Raw genomic sequence first — 15,394 nt, 5'->3', positions numbered from 1 at the left:
GCAGGCGAGACTCCCCCAGACCCCTGGCTTACCAGCAGGGTGTTCATCCTGGAGAACCATATGCACCTGGATCAGGGACCTCTGGAGTTCGAGAGAACCCTCGCCAGCCACGCGCTCCACAGGTGCCTAAGATCCCCCTCGCCGGCCAGTTTGGAATGGGACTGTTCTGCCCTGCCTTGGCTTCCCCGGTTCCTGAATACGCCACGGAGAGAACCTCTCCCTTCTGAAGAGGCCATTTCCAGTAGCATGATGCCACCTATAGAATGTACCTGGAATTAGTCCGAGCTGCGGCAATGCCTCCAGCAGCGTGGCGCGGGTGAGGGCGCTGGAGGGAAAATAATGCCCTCTGTTGTCCTTGACGGAGGTTGGGAGGAGAAGGGATTGGAGGGGTGGTCCGTGCACCCAGAGCTTCCTCCAGGACTCTCTCTCTCTTGCCTTCCTGGGTCCCCTGACTAGGTGTCCCGTAGTTCTGTGCCTGGCATCACCGCTGGGGAAACTGAAACTGACAGCCGCACAGCTGGGACAGGAACGCACCTGCTCTGGGTAGGAGTCCCCGCGCTTTCCAGACAGTTGCACCCTGCGGGGTTTGGCGTGCTGGCTGAGGTTCTGTGCGGGCCAGCGGTCAGCCATCCCTGGTTAGCAAGCATTTTCTAAAGGTTCTGGTATCCCGATAAACCTGCCTGAATGACCCCCACGCATACGGAACGTGGGAACTAAGCACCGCTCTAAGGTTATCTGGCTTCGAATGATCATTGTACAGGGAGAAGCTGACGTCGGGAGAGAGAAACTGACTTGCCTAAGGTAACTCGGCTAGCCAGGAAAGAGCAAGCTCCGGGCTGGACCCAAACCTTTGAATTCCCGATCCACCAGTTTTTGGATTATGCAGATGCATCTCAGTGGTAGCCGGGACACAGCCCTGCATATATCAGCGTGGTTTGGGACTCCAGCAGCCCTACAGCCAGTGCAAGGAGGGAGTCCCCTGGTGGCTGCCAGACTGGCTCTTCCAGTGCTTGGAACTGACAGTCTTTGATGGCAGCCTGTCACTCCATCAGGCGGCTGGGGAGGATGGGGACTAGAGGCAGGAAAACTGTCGGATTCTGGCTCCAGGCTGCTGGGCTCCTGGTCTTGCCAGAATCTAGGAAGTCCAAGAGCTAGCGACATCCCTGCCCCGCTCCCCGCTTTCTTGGCTCTCTCATTCCGAACCCCATGACTCAGAGCAGCAGCGCCGCTGTACCTGTCTCCCAGCGGAGCGGGGTTCTGCCCAGAATCTCCTCTTAGGCCCTCAACTCCTGGGTGACAGACTTAGGTCAAACCCTGTCCTGTGGCTGAACTTTGGTCACTGGCAAGTTACTTAAGTTCTCCGAGCTGGTTTCCCCATCTTCAAATGAAGTCAGTAAAGCTTCCTTCTAGATGCTGTGAAGAGGAATAAAAGTGAAGAGTTCGGAAAGCGTCCAGGACAGAACTTAGCATGCAGTAGCCCTTGCTTGGTGGATGGTAACTCTACCCGTCCGCTCCCACCATTCCAGCAGACCCTATTGTGCCAGAATGGGCACCAGGCTCTTGGATACAGATGACCATAAAACATCACATACATTTGATCCACACAAAAACAGATACTCCCAAACACTCCCCGGCAGGCTCTCCTGGGCTGCTGTCTGGTGGGTGTGAGCTCCAGCCTTTTCCCTACTCTTCCGTGAATTCCTCCTGTTGGCCTCTCCAGCTTCTGTCTGACTCTGCCCTCAGCCCTGCCCTCCCCCTTGCTGCCACCCAGAACCCAGGATTCTATCCCTAGGCTGGTTCCCCTGAGCATTCACGGGAGCAGCAGTGTAGACAGCCCTAGCATCTTTTCCTCGGGGGGGGCGGTGGTGGTCAGGGCCCGCACCCACAGCAGTTGGAAGAAGTGCACCTTACTCTAGGAATCAGCCTGGGACCCTTTCCTCACCTTGGAAAAACAGCAGTGGTCGTGTGTGTGTGTGTGTGTGTGTGTGTGTGTGTGTGTGTTTGTATAGTACAGAGTTCTGCTTTCCTGAAAGTCAAAATCCTCTCCATGTGGATCCATTACAGGTGTCTGTCAAACAAACAAAATGGGAAAGAACCTGCCCATTTGGCAGGTGGGAATACTGATTTTCCAGAGGGGGGTCTGATCTGGCAAGGTGCAGGCCCTGGAGGGGCTTCCCTGGGTTCCGCTGAACTTGGAACAGGGACTGGACAGGGTTGAGAGCCCCAGCTGGAGGGGACACCGGGGTGAGCCCACAAGCGCTCAGTACCTGATGGACGGTGGACAGGGAGAGGAAGAAACTAAGTCTGGGGCTTGAGCCATCTCCCCCAAGACAATTCTCTCCCATTTCCGCGCCCTTCCTCCCTTTCTCCCCCCGCCCCACTTGTTCGCCGCACTCCCTGTCCTTCGGACTCGCACCCCCGCCTGGCCACCAGCTCACTCCCACCCCGGGCTCTGCCGAGCGGCGCAGGCGCGGGTAAAGCCCCGCTAGACCCCGCGGTCCCCCGCGCCCCCCGCGCCCGCCCTCCGCATTTCACCTGCACTGGACCGCGCGGCCCGAGCGAGGCAAAGTGGACGGTGAACTTTTCGCCCGGCGGGACTCCAGGAGGGATTCGCTCTTAGAAATTCCCGAGTCCGGGAGGAAAGCTTCCCACCCGGTTGCCCCGCGACGGGGCCGCACCACACGGGGGTCTGCGCCGGCCGCTCCAGGGCTGAAGCCCTGCGCCCCGCACCCCCAGCCCGCCCGCGCCCTTGCGCGTGGGCTCTTCCGTGCTCCCGGCGCCCAGGGGCCCAGTGGGCTCCCGCTCTGGGGCAAACGAAGCCGTCCCCGCGTCCCTCGCAGGCTGGGCGGCGCCCCCCTTAGGAGGAGAGGCTGTTTGCGGGTCCAAAAGGTCCAACCTCTCCTCTTAGCTCGGGGGCGGGCGGGAAGGGGGAGTAGAGATCTGGGACCCACCGCCCGGAGGGAGGCTGCTAGGACATCCGAAGCTGGCGGGAGAACGAGGTCGGCTGGAGACCTTTTCCTGCAAACCTGAAGGGGTTTCGGAAGCTTGAAAGTGACAGCGCCCTGCGGGGCCCTTGGCTGGCCCGTTCCTCCACTCCTCATTCCGTGCCCTCCCTGGTCCACGAAGAAGAGAAAGGGAGCCTGGGACTGTGATGGGGCGGCCTGGGATCCCAACTCCCCGCGGTTCGCAGCTGGGAAAAGTCTCCGGGCAGCCAGAGTATGTGTGCTGCGGTATTCTAGGGGTGTCCTTCCCTCCAGGGAAGAAGCCATGGTCGTTCCCACACCGCTGGAAGGAACATGATACCTCTGAGGTCAGTCTGCACCTCCCGGAGGCTTAAGGATGTCGGGATAGAAACCGGATCTAAAAGGCAGCACGAATGAATGCAGAGGAGACCGAGTGAAGACTCCCTGTGCCGACCCAGCAGCCCCCGTCTCCAGAGACAGCCCCTCCCGCACCCCCACACGTCCCGGTGGCCCCATCCCTCCCAACTGCTGAAACGGCCAGTCCTTGCCCGGTGGGACTAATTGCCCATTTTCCCTCCTGCCAGCCCGTCTCTGCAGGTCTGCCCCACCTCGCAGCAATTCCTCACCCGTCCTGTTCCCGCAATCTGATTTTTAAAGGAATTTAAGAATTATTTTATAAGGAGTGACCACGATGGTGGCATCTTGGTGGCAAGCCTGAGTCGCCACCACCTCCTTAATAAACATAAAACTTGCACCTTTTAGGAAGAGATTAGGGGTTCTTGTCCACAGCAGGGTGTGGGGTCATGGGCGGGTCTCCCGCCTTTCGCTCTGCGCTCCTTCTCTGCACTGTCTACTGGGGGAGGGGAGACAGTGCCTCCCCCGGGTACTACTTCTTCAGCCAAGATCCTCTGGAGCCCAGAATCGTCCTGAAAGTGGCCCCACGATTACAATTCTGGTACAAATTCATTTACCATATTTATTTGTGGATTTTCTCCCTCCCACTCCTCTTCATATTAAAAAAGATCAAAAAGATTTTTTAATGTATAAAAGATGTTTCCTGCACATAATGCCCTCACCACCACCCACCCACCCCCACACACCCTTCTTTTCTTTTCCTGCTTTGAATTCAAAGACTTCTGCCCCAGTCAGCAGGGCGACAATCTCAAGCAAGGAAGTGCTTCCTCCGGTCTGTCCAAAGGGTGGGGAATGGAGTTCTGGTGGGACCAGACCGGAGGCCCAGAGTGCTGGGTGGCCAGGCACCTCCTTAACCCACAGCGGCCAGTGTCTACCTTCCTCCCGGCCTTACGGTCAAAGTCCGCTTCCAATACCGCCCCCCACCCCCAGCCACAGTCATGCTGACCTGATTTCTGGGGCCACCCAACCTCCCATGAGGGGTGGGGGGAATAGATAGAGTGTCCCTGGCGGCTCTCACAGCGGCTCAGCCCTTCACCCGTTTGGCTAAAAAGTACCTAAACTCCAAGGCTGACAGTAGAAAAATCATAGAGACTCAGCTGTTAATTTCCCCTACTCTAAACTTCATCTCTGCCGGGTCCTGGTCAAGAACCCTACACTCTCTACAAAATCAGTTGTTCTTGCCTTAAGCCTCCGTTTACTGGATCTCCAGGACTAGCTGAAGAAAAGAAAATTAATTTTGCCTCTGATTGCTGTGTTATTCTAGATAAGCCATTATTATGCAAATGAGGGCGTGCGGCTTTCAAGATGAATACGGACGGTTCCGGGTAGCGGCGCAGGACAGACCCAGATGTTTGCATAATTACTTGTGCCCCAACTTCCAGAGTGCAGAATGTCAAGGGAGGAAGTTGCGCGGGTAAATACGGTACCGCGTTCCGTGAATTTGATTTCCTAGAGCGGGCGGGGAAGCGGGTCCGGGGCTTTCATCCGCCGGGAGGACGGGCGTCGCGGCGCTGCGGCTCGGCGGTCCCGGCCCGGGCGGCCGGCTGCGCTGTCCCCCGGGGCCCGAGCCGCCCCGCGCCCGAGGCCGGCCGGAGAGCCCCGGGTCTCGCCCGGGCGGTGAGGCGCTTGCGCGGGGACGGAGCCGCCGCTGGCCGCGCGCTTTCCGGCAGCCCCGGAACCGGCAACGCGGCTTCTGGGCGTGCGCGGAGCCGGCGCGCTCTGGTCGCGCAGCCTCGACGCCCGCCCCGCCGCCTCCGGCCCCCGACAGCGTCCCCCGCCCCGGGGCGGAGGCGGGGGGCGCCCCGCGGGAGCCGCGGCGCTGGGCTGCCCAGGGGCAGCGACCCGGACCGCGGACGCGCAGTTCCGCCGAGGTCCAGCCGGCAGAAGGCGGCCCCGGGCGGGCGCTGCCGCGTTTTCTCCGTGGGATCGCGAACGTCTGCCCCCGGGGCTTGCGGCTCGGCCACCGCGGCCCCCGCTCCGCCCAGTCCCGCGGAGGGCGGCGCGCCGGCCAGCGGTCGCCGCTGCTCCCCGGGTCGCCCGGCAGGCCCCCACCTCGGGGCCCCTCGAATGACCCGCTAGTCTCCCCCACCTTAACTTTTTGGCCCCTGAAAGGGGAGGCCAGACTGGGCCTCTTTTCAGCGTGGACATCCAAATAAGGAGTGGCGCCGGCTGGGGGGCCCCCCAGTTTGGGACTCCTTGGGGTCCCGGGAGTCCCAGCAAAAGTCACTTCAATTCCTTCCGCTTGGGGGCGAGGGAGGAAGCGAGAAAGAACGCGAAGCTCCAAACGGAGTCCCAGGCGTCCCCACTTCCCCCGGGCGGAGAAATTCCCTGGGGCGTGGGGGGCTGGAGAGGAGGAGGCGGTGACCAGCCGCAGGTCTGGCTCCCGAGGTGCCAACCCTGGCGGAAGTCGGGTTCAGGGAGCCTGGAGACCTCGCTGAGCGCGGGCCGTGATGCCAGCACTCGTCGGCCAGCCCCGCCTCGGAGTCTTCCCTGGGGAGGCTGCATGCTCCCTGCCTTCCCGACCGGCGGGGTCACGAGAGGGGAGGGGGCGCACAGGGACCGTGTGCCGCGTGACAGCGAGGCCAGTGGTCTCTCCGTCCAGACAGAATCTGGGGTCAGACTCGCCCCCTGGGGCATCGGGAATCACAGGCCGCCGTCTATGAGGTCGAGCCGTCAGTGCCAGGGCCGACGAAGCTGCAGAGTCCGCGCGTCCCGGACATCCCAGGCCAAGAGACTTATGGCAATGCTCTCCTCCAGGATGGGGCTGCAAGGCCTTGACCCCTAAGCCACCCATCTGTCTCAGGCTGCTCTGCGGCCACACCCCGCCGCCCTCCTGGCTCTCGCAGTCTTGCCCCGCTGTGCCTAGACCGTCGGGTATGAGCCCCTTCTAGAGGAGCGGCGGGAACCCAGCGCCCCGACCCCCCACCCCCGCAACGCTTCCACCCTTCGAGACCCATACAGGGGGTGCAGCCGCTCGGTTTCCCCGCGCACCGCACAGCCATCTCCCCCGTGCACCCCACCCGCTGAGGGTGCCTCCTGGCTGCGGGAGCTGGATTTCGCAAGCAACGCCAGTCTTCTGGAGAGGATCTGGGGAGGAGGTGTCCACCCTGCGGCGCGCGTGAGCGCATGCGTGCGGGTTCCGGCACCCTGCGCGTGCTCCGGCCACCAGGAGAAGAGTCCCTGATGTCCGCACCTGGTCTCGGGTGCTTTTCTCAGAGAGACCACCTGGTGGGATGCGTCCTGGAGCAGATGCCCTAAGGGGCCAGTCTAGACTGAGGAGTACACAGTCGGTTTCCCCGAAAAGACCAGTGAGCACCCAGCTCCCTCTTCGCGTGTGCCCCTCACGGAAAGTTAGGGACAGCTCAGGCTGACGCTGTGTTCCTGGCTGGGCAGGGCAGGGCAGGGCAGGGCAGGGCGGGGCGGGTGGGGTGGGAGAGGAGGAGGTCACCTGAACCAGACCCACCCCGTCCTATTACCCTGACCTGGTCCCAGAGCACAAATCATAGCAACAACCTTGAGTAATCATTTGAGCATTTACCTGCGCCGGAGAATGAACCCTCCTATCTACCCTGTGGAGTAAGCCCCTGAACACTCTGTTTTTTTTTTTTTTATAGTTATGGTGACTGAAGCACAGAGTGGTTAAGACACACCTAGCAAGTGGATTTGAATCCAGGCAGGCTGGCCCTAGAGCCCACAATCTTAGCCACTGCCATGCTCCATGATTAAGGGAAAACAAAGACTTCCCCCAACATCTAGCCCGGAGCTCAGTCCACTGGGCTGCTGGGACTGCTTCCCACTTCTTTGTTCCAGTCTCATCTTTTCTGCTCAGGGCCCAGAGCAGTATCCCTGCTTAGCAGGACGGGGTTGCTAAGTCCGGTGATGAGACCCCTGGCTTCATCTATGGCCATTCCAGGAGGTCCCAGGGGCCCTTTCTTACCTTGAGTTCTTTCCTTCAGCATTGGAGGAGCTGAAATGTCCAGAGGGTCCAAAGCCCCTGATGTGGAGTATTAGAGAGATTCAGGCTTAGGACTTCGCAGGCAGGACACCTGCTGTGTGCCCCTGGGCAGGCTACTTGGCCTCCGTGCCTCACTGTGCCTCCTCTATAAGATGGGAACAATGGACTTGATCTTGCCGGTTGTTAGGAATCTTAACTGGTGCTGTGCAGGTGCCACACAAGTGTTCAAGGGATGTTGCCCGCCTTGGAGGGGCTACTATTCCTCCTATGGAGGGGGACGTCAGGAGGCTTCATTTCAGCTCATGTGATTTCAAGGGGCCGAAGTCAAAGGTTATGGGGCTCCTCCGGTATGTGCAGGCTTGTGGGTTATTCTTGGAACATGGTCAGCCCCCCTCTTAGCCTGTGCTGCATGTTCTAGTGTTTCTCTAACAAGGAGAGTCCGAAGGTCTACTCAGGAGGAGAAAGTGGGACAATGGGGTGGAACTTCTTGCTCCGGGGAGTTCACAGGAAGTAGGGACAGCTCAGGCCAACCGACACTCGGCAGCCTCACCTCCGGTCACTGGCCAGCATGTCCCGTCTGGGCTTGTGGGTACCTCTCCTCAGGGTGTTGGGTCACTCCCATAGCTTCCCCCAGTAACAGGTATTCAGTGACCCACGGGTTCGGACCCTGGCTTGGGCGTTGGGGAGGCAGAGGCTGAGTATATCCATCGGGTTCTGGGGCCACTGAAAGTAAGCCACTGGTCCCTGTTGCCGCACGAGAGGCCACATCCCACTCCGCCACAGTTCAGAACCACCGTGCTTGCTTCACAGCCGGGCCCACCATCGCCCCTGAAGGGAACGATTGGGTTCCAAATCCGCCCGCGTCGTGGCCAAGACCAGGCAGGTCCGACGCCCGCCAAGCCGTGGAGTTGAAACGCTCCCAGTGAACGAGCTGAGGCTCAGCCTCACCCTCCAGCTAGAGGACGCGCTCAGGCTTGCTGGTCTGGCCGGCGACCCAGGAGCCAAGTGCCTTGCCTGGCCTGCCCCTCCCTTTCCTTCCCCTCGGACCCGGCCGGCCTCGGGCCTCCCTTCCCCGGGCGCTGAGTCCGTTGGCACTGGGCACAGGGAGGTCTAAGAGGTCCCCTGGCCCTAAGGTGGGCTCCAGGTTCAAATGAGAGGGTGACGTGGAGCATAGGGTGGGAACACCTTCCAGAGACTGGGGCGGAGGGCTCGCCGGGCTCTCAGTGTGGGGAGCAGGTTAGAGGTCCTTTGTCGGGAACGGACATCGGGACTGTGTTCCCAGGTCACCAGAATGAGTGCAGAATTGGGCTAGAGACCCAGGGGTTGGGGAAGCAGGTGCCCCGAGGTAGGCGGGCGCCTGTGTTTCCGTAAACAAAGAAACAGGGCAGCTCATCTCAGGAACCAGGGGTGGAGGGAAGGCTGCTAAGAGAATCGCCGACAATTTCCTTCATAAAAATGCGATCTGAGAGCATTTGATTTCCACTTTCACTCCCCCATGCCCCCCGCCCCGACACAAGCACTGTCTCCAAAGACACTCAAATTGCAGCCATATGGGGCTAAAGTAATAGGAAGCAGCTACCTTATTTACTGCAGAGGCTGCGCACTGCAACCTGACAGCCGCAGCGTAGGGCAGCGGAGCCGTGGGATTAGAAGCAGAGGGTTCTAGTTCTTTGAAGCTTTGTTTTGTTTACTCCCAGGGGTGCATATGGGGAAAGCAATTATCTAACTTAGAAAGAGAAAAGTAGTTGTGTGGAGGAAAGAAAAGGGAGGTGGCGAAAGTTGAATGATTCAGGAAGGGACATTCAGTAAGAAAGTGGGGAGTGGATCCCATGTCCTGGTTTCTCAGACTGTGGCACCAGCAGACCTTGCCCCCTCTGCCGCAATGATGCCTCCACCACCCCCATGGCTAGCGCCCTCTCTTGGCACATATAGGCACCCTCGTGCCCACCAGGGAGGCCCCAGCTCTGGGTGCTGCCTCACTACAAGCACGGCAGCCTGTCCATTTTAAAACCTTCCCAGACTTGAGGTCCTGCAGTGACCCGCTTTCCCATTTTCTGTAACCCTGCTCCATCTGGGACAGCTGGTGGCGGGTGCCAAGCTGGGGTAACACCCCACCTTGGGGGTTTGCTTTGGTCAGCAGGCAAGACCGCAACTGCTGCTGAAAAGAATGGGACTCAGTCTGACCTCAGATTATTCTGTATCTCTGGTTCCCTTCTGGACTGAGTTCCATCTCTGCTGTGGGCTCTGCAGGAACACTTCCCGATGTTTGCGAACTGAGACACCCCAGAAGCGATCCTTTTGTTCAGAACAAGAGTTGTCATCACCAGGCAGAAAGGTGCAGCAAGAAAGCCAGGGGAACATTTCTCAGTGCCTCTCCGGGGGAGGGGCCGTGCATGGCCACACCAGGGTTGCATTTCCCCACCGCAAGCTCCAGAGGCAAAGAAGGGGAAGAGAGAAAGAGAGAGGCGGGGAGGAAAGGAGAGAGAAGGAAGGAGAAAGCAGAGGAGGGAGGAAGGAACGGAGGGAGGAAGGGGAAAAAGAAGGAAAGAAGAGAAACCCTGGGAGGCACGAGGAACGCGAACTTTCTCAGCGTGAAACTGAAACCATCGACCTCTGCACGCCTCGTGCAAACCCCGGGTCTGTGGAGGCACCCGACGCAAACACAACTCCCGGGGACGGGGCTTCAGAAACCCTATCTGAAGGGAAACCGCCTCTCCGTGCGGGCGCAGGCCGCCTGCGAGGGGCGGGGGGCGGGCGGGCGGCGAAGCGGGTCTGGTCCTCCGGCTGCTCCGCGTGGGCTCCCTCCCTCCGGCCTCCAAGGTGGCCCTCGACCCTCCTCCGGCGGCCGGTGCGGGACTGGGGCGGTCCGGCAGCGTCGCCCACGGCGGCCCGCGGGTGCCAGGAGGGGGCAGGAGGGCCGTGCAGGGCGACCCGAGCCCAGGGCGGAGGGTGGGCTTTCTCTGGGCGGGGAAACCAGACACTTATAGGCGGCTGAGGCCGACTTTATTTTTACTGCCCAAACTGTTGGAAAGTATTTAAGCTTAAACAGAAACAGCTGTATCGCTGGCACGGGCCAACGAAACTATTTGTTACCGGGAATGACTTTTTATGATGAAGGACGCGGCCGTCGGCGGCCTCTCGCGGGCGGCCCGCGCCGGTCGCCGGGGCGATGTGGCCGTCGCCAACGCGCCGTTCGTTAAGACAGAACGGCCGGAGATGGGGCTCTTCACCCGGCGCCCACCTTGTCAAGTCTGGGAGCAGGGCCAAAGCCTGGGACCCCGCGGGGCCAGGGCGGGGGCCGGGAGTGGGAGGGGAGGTGGGCTCGGAGCCGCGCCGGTCCCGCGCGCCCCGGACCGCGCCGCTACCCGCCGCCCGCCGCGCACCTAGCTTCGGACCCGAGGCCCGTTTCCCGCTCCGGGCTCCCTGCCCTGTCGAGTCAGACTCCCTGGCTCGCCCTCGCTCGCTCGCTCGCTCTCTCTTCCCCCTCCCCATTCTCCCACTCTGCCCCTCGCCAAGGGAAATCGCTTCCAGTCAAGTTTATTACGGATGTTTTAACTAAATCGTGGGTCCCAAGGAGTGGGCGCCGTGACTTGCAGCTTGGGCGGTAGGAGAAAAGGGTCGGGAGAGCTGGGCCGGGACTGGGGCTGTCCGCGCCGCTGCCCCAGCCACGGCTCCCCGCGAGCTGAGCCAAAGGGTCTGCGCGCGCCTGTGTGCGCGCAGGCATCCGTGGCCCGGCCCTCGCCCCTGTTCCTGGACCTGCCATCTTCGCCCGAGAGCCCCTGTCCCTCAAGCAGCGCGGGACCCTGGGACGCCCCCGCCACTTCCCGCTCGGGGTCTCCTGGCCTCTTCTGGCCGAGTGAACAGAGGAGCACACATCGAAGAGCCCTGGACAGGAAGTGCACGGCGCAGGCCCCGCAGGTCGCTCGGGTCCGCAGGGAGCCGGACGCCCCCACAGCCCCTGGTCCCAACCCCAGCCGGGCTTCAGGCTCTGCCTTGGTGGTCGCCCAGCGCACCCAGACCCCTGCCAAGGGGTTGGCGCTGGCGACGCGGGGGCCGGGGCCTGGCGGGGACGAGCAGCACGGACTGGCGGCAGGGGCAGGTGGCTGCCGGCGTCGGGGACGGGTCCGGGGTCTGGGGGAGGACGCGCGACGTCGCCCGCGGGGTCCTGGGGCGCGGGCAGGCTCGGGCGGGGACCGCGGGTGCCCACTAGGTCTGCCTTCGGCTTCCGAGCTGGGAGCGAGCGCTCGAGCCCAGCTCGACTCGCAGGGCCCGAGGGTGGCCGAGGGCAGGGCCGCGCGACAGGAGACAGAGACACAGGCACATTGATTTGTTAGCGGGATGGGGCTGGCGGCGGCGGGGGAGGCCGTTGTCATGGAGACCGAGGGTCGGGTGTGCGGAAGGGGGAGGGGGCCGGGAGCCGAGCGGGTCCGGGGCGAGAGGCCGGCTTGCGGGGTACCCGCGCGACCCGCGGCACCCCAGCACCTGTGCATTGTGCATTGTGCGGTGCGGGCGGCGGCTGGGGGGAGGGGAGTGCGCGAGTCCGGGCGGTGGGTGTGGGGCGGCCAGGGTCTGCCGAGGGGGCGGGGCCTGGCTGACACCACCGCGGGGGTCCCAGCGAGAGCCCTGGGGGACGCCGAGCACCGGAGGGACAACTTGGTGGCGAGGGAGGGGGCCCCGGCGAGGACAGAGGGTGGACGGCCCCCTCGCCAGCCCCGCAGACTGACAGCGGCCGGGCCCGCCCTCCCCGCTATGTCACTTCCGGCGGCGGCCCCCACCCCCTCGCGCTCTGTCTCTGGAGTAGCCTCGGACTCCGCCCCCTGGCGATTGGAACGCGGGTCACGTAGCAACGCGGGGGAGAAAGGGAGAGGGGCGTGGCCCGGAGCTCGGCCAATCAGCGCGCAGGGGCTCAGGCCCCAGCCGCTCGGCTTTAGCAACGTCGTTAGCAACACGTGGGGCCGGAGGAAGCGCGGGGCGGGAGGGGAGGGGGGAGCGGAGCGGGCGCGCGGGAGGGGGGCGGGGAGGGAGCGGGCGCGCGGGAGGGGGAGGAGAACTGACGTCAGCGGGAGAGTATTATGGTCTGTCGTGCGCTGGCTGCTGCTTTTCTGCTCCTGGAAGCGGCCAAGGGGGGAAGCGGCGAGTCAACATGGAGCTTTCAGCGGTGGGGGAGCGGGTGTTCGCGGCCGAAGCCCTCCTGAAGCGGCGCATACGGAAAGTAGGTACCTCCGGGCCTCGGACCGAGGCTGGCCGAGCCCTCCCCTCCCGGCCTGGGTTCCCTCCCCCTGCTGCAGCCCAGCTTCCCTTCCCCCAGGTCCCAGCAGCGGCCGCGGCCGTGGCGGCGGCGGCGGCGGCGGCGGCTCTGAGCCCAGGCGCTTTCCTTAGACTTGCAGCGATGCACAGATTGCATGGGTGGGGGGCGGGGTGGGGGGATGGATGCCGGTGCATGCACTTTGTGCAGCGTTTCGTGCAGGGGTGATGCGGCGAGCGCGTGCCTTTCGCGGTGGGATTTCGCGCATTCATTTGGTGCATGCATTTTTTGCATGTATTTCTTGTGTCCTCGTCATGCATTTCTCCCCTTGCACACACGCATTTTCCCCTTTGCATCCGCAGGGACGCATGGAGTACCTCGTGAAATGGAAGGGCTGGTCGCAGAAGTAAGTAGGTTATATGCAATTCTCAGCCCCAGACTGTTGTTCGGGAGGTTTCTTTCTTCCTCTTTTCCCCTTTACGTGGAAATACAGCACAATGCAAGAAAAGTTAGAGACACACACACACACCCGCCGCGCTTTCCCTGCTCCCGGGACTGACGCCCACTTCTTCCTGATTCCCTCCAGGTACAGCACATGGGAGCCCGAGGAGAACATCCTGGATGCCCGCCTGCTCGCAGCCTTTGAGGAAAGGTACAGGCCCTTTCAAGGCTCAGACCCTCAACTTAGGGACACGGGTCCAGCCTGGACTGGAGTCCCACTAGATTCTTTACTCACACACGCACCCCCCCCTTTCTCTTTTCTTTCTGTCTCTAGGGAACGGGAGATGGAGCTCTATGGCCCCAAAAAGCGAGGACCCAAACCCAAAACCTTCCTCCTCAAGGTAAGATGGCAGTGCCCAGTGGTGGGCAGCAATGTTGTAGTGTGAGTTTTGGGGAAGGGGGCTCTGAGGGCTTATGGACCTTTGGGGTGTCCCATCATGTTGCTTATTTATAATGTAAGAAGGAGTCCCCAGACAGGCTGTCACCTGGTCAGTGGTGGCACCAAGGAGTGTCTTGGGGAAAGGGGCTTAGCCATGCTAGGACTGTGCCCACGGCCATCCCCAACTGACATATAATCCAGTACCAGCAAGAAGTGTGTTTGGTGCAAATGGCTGCTTCCAGAGGAATTTTCCAGTGCGTCCCCAGACTGCAGCCCCTAAACCCCACCCCCACCCCCACCCATATAGAAATTCTGAGGCATCAGAGGGTGAAGCAGGAAGGCCCCCACTGGAAGAGGGGTCCTGGGGGGAAGTAGGCAGGGGGTCCTGCTCTGCTTTTGACATGCCTTCTCTCCTGCAGGCCCAGGCCAAGGCAAAGGCCAAAACCTACGAGTTCCGAAGTGACTCTGCCCGAGGCATCCGGATCCCCTACCCTGGACGCGCCCCCCAGGACCTGGCCTCTACTTCTCGAGCTCGTGAGGGCCTTCGGAACATGGGTCTGTCCCCACCAGGAAGCAGCAGCAGCCCTAGCAGCACCTGCCGAGTGGAGCCCCCTCGGGACCGGGACCGGGACCGGGAGCGGGAGCGGGAGCGGGACCGAGAGAGGGAGCGCGAGCGCGAGCGGGGTGCCAGCCGCACGGAAGACAAACCCAGCTCACCCGGAGACAGCTCCAAGAAGCGAGGCCCCAAGCCCCGGAAGGAGCTCCTGGACCCCTCGCAGAGGCCCTTGGGAGAAGCCAGTGATGGCCTCGGAGATTACCTCAAGGGCAGGAAGCTGGACGAGGCCCCTTCTGGGGCAGGAAAGTTCCCAGCTGGCCACAGCGTGATCCAGCTGGCCCGGAGGCAGGACTCGGACCTGGCCCAGTGCGGTGTGGCCAACCCCAGCCCGGCGGAGGCCACGGGCAAGCTGGCTGTGGACACCTTTCCGGCCAGGGTCATAAAGCACAGGGCCACCTTCCTGGAGGCCAGAGGCCAGGGCACCATGGACCCAGGTGGCCCCCGGGTCCGGCATGGCTCAGGCACCCCCGGCTCTGTGGGGGGCTTGTATCGGGACATGGGGGCCCAGGGGGGAAGGCCCTCCCTCATCGCCAGGATCCCAGTGGCCAGAATCCTGGGGGACCCAGAGGAGGAGTCCTGGAGTCCCTCTCTGACCAACCTGGAGAAGGTGGTGGTCACCGACGTGACCTCAAACTTTTTGACCGTCACCATTAAGGAAAGTAACACGGACCAAGGCTTTTTTAAAGAGAAAAGATGAATTGCTGGGTGGGTGATCCCAGGACAAGAGAGCAGGAGAGAGAGTGGGAGCGCAAGCTTGGCATAACGCTTTTTATTTCTGTGTGGGAGGCGGCCTTCTGGCTAGTCCCGTCCCTAACTTCACACGCCCAGCCTTTTCGATTCCTCCTCCCCCCCTTCAGTTTTGGTTGGAAAGATTATCTCTAGAGTTATATTTTCTATTAGATGTAAATATGTTATTTAAGAAAAAATATCTAAATATATATATTTCAACTCTTGAAGTTGTTTTATTTAAACAAGGAGAGAGAGAAAGAGAGACTTAGTGTGGTTTAGCTGGGGCAGACGGGCTGAGTCGCCGCCCCTCGGCCACCCAGGGCACTAGGGAGGCTGGGGACCTGGGTACTGGACCTCTGATGGTGTCCGGAGGGACTCAGCCTACCCACCTCGCCCCTCCTCCCTTTTCCCACAGCCCCTTGGCAGACCCCTGGAACCGAGCAGGACCCGGGTTTTCTCTCTCTTCCCATTGGCCCACCAGGCCAACAAAAGATGGGCTCCCCAATCAGAAAAAAAGGGGGTGGGGTCAGTGTGTTTTGCATTTTTTTTTTTTTTTTAAAGATTGAGAAGTCTGTTGGGGGGGGTGGGATAG

The 15,394-nt window shown here is 61.6% G+C and overlaps 1 protein-coding gene across 2 annotated transcripts; it reads left to right on the top strand.

Moving 5' to 3' along the window:
• The first annotated feature begins 12,369 nt into the window (after positions 1–12,369).
• On the top strand, positions 12,370–15,024 carry CBX8 (chromobox 8). Of its 2 annotated transcripts, XM_032320909.1 has the most exons (5): positions 12,370–12,544; positions 12,940–12,983; positions 13,164–13,229; positions 13,353–13,419; positions 13,877–15,024. In XM_032320909.1, the coding sequence occupies exons 1-5, from the start codon at positions 12,476–12,478 to the stop codon at positions 14,768–14,770; spliced, it is 1,140 nt and encodes a 379-aa protein (XP_032176800.1). In that variant the 5' UTR covers positions 12,370–12,475; the 3' UTR covers positions 14,771–15,024. The 2 variants fall into 2 exon arrangements, with proteins under 2 accessions (XP_032176800.1, XP_032176799.1); XM_032320908.1 differs by lacking the exon at positions 12,370–12,544 and having other exon boundaries at positions 12,561–12,983.
• Positions 15,025–15,394: the final 370 nt, after the last annotated feature.

The sequence above is a fragment of the Mustela erminea genome, chromosome 18, assembly GCF_009829155.1.
Source record: "Mustela erminea isolate mMusErm1 chromosome 18, mMusErm1.Pri, whole genome shotgun sequence".
Classification (NCBI taxonomy): Eukaryota; Metazoa; Chordata; class Mammalia; order Carnivora; family Mustelidae; genus Mustela; species Mustela erminea.
Note: the sequence above shows the minus strand (reverse complement) of the source record. Positions and strands in the feature narration are given on the sequence as shown.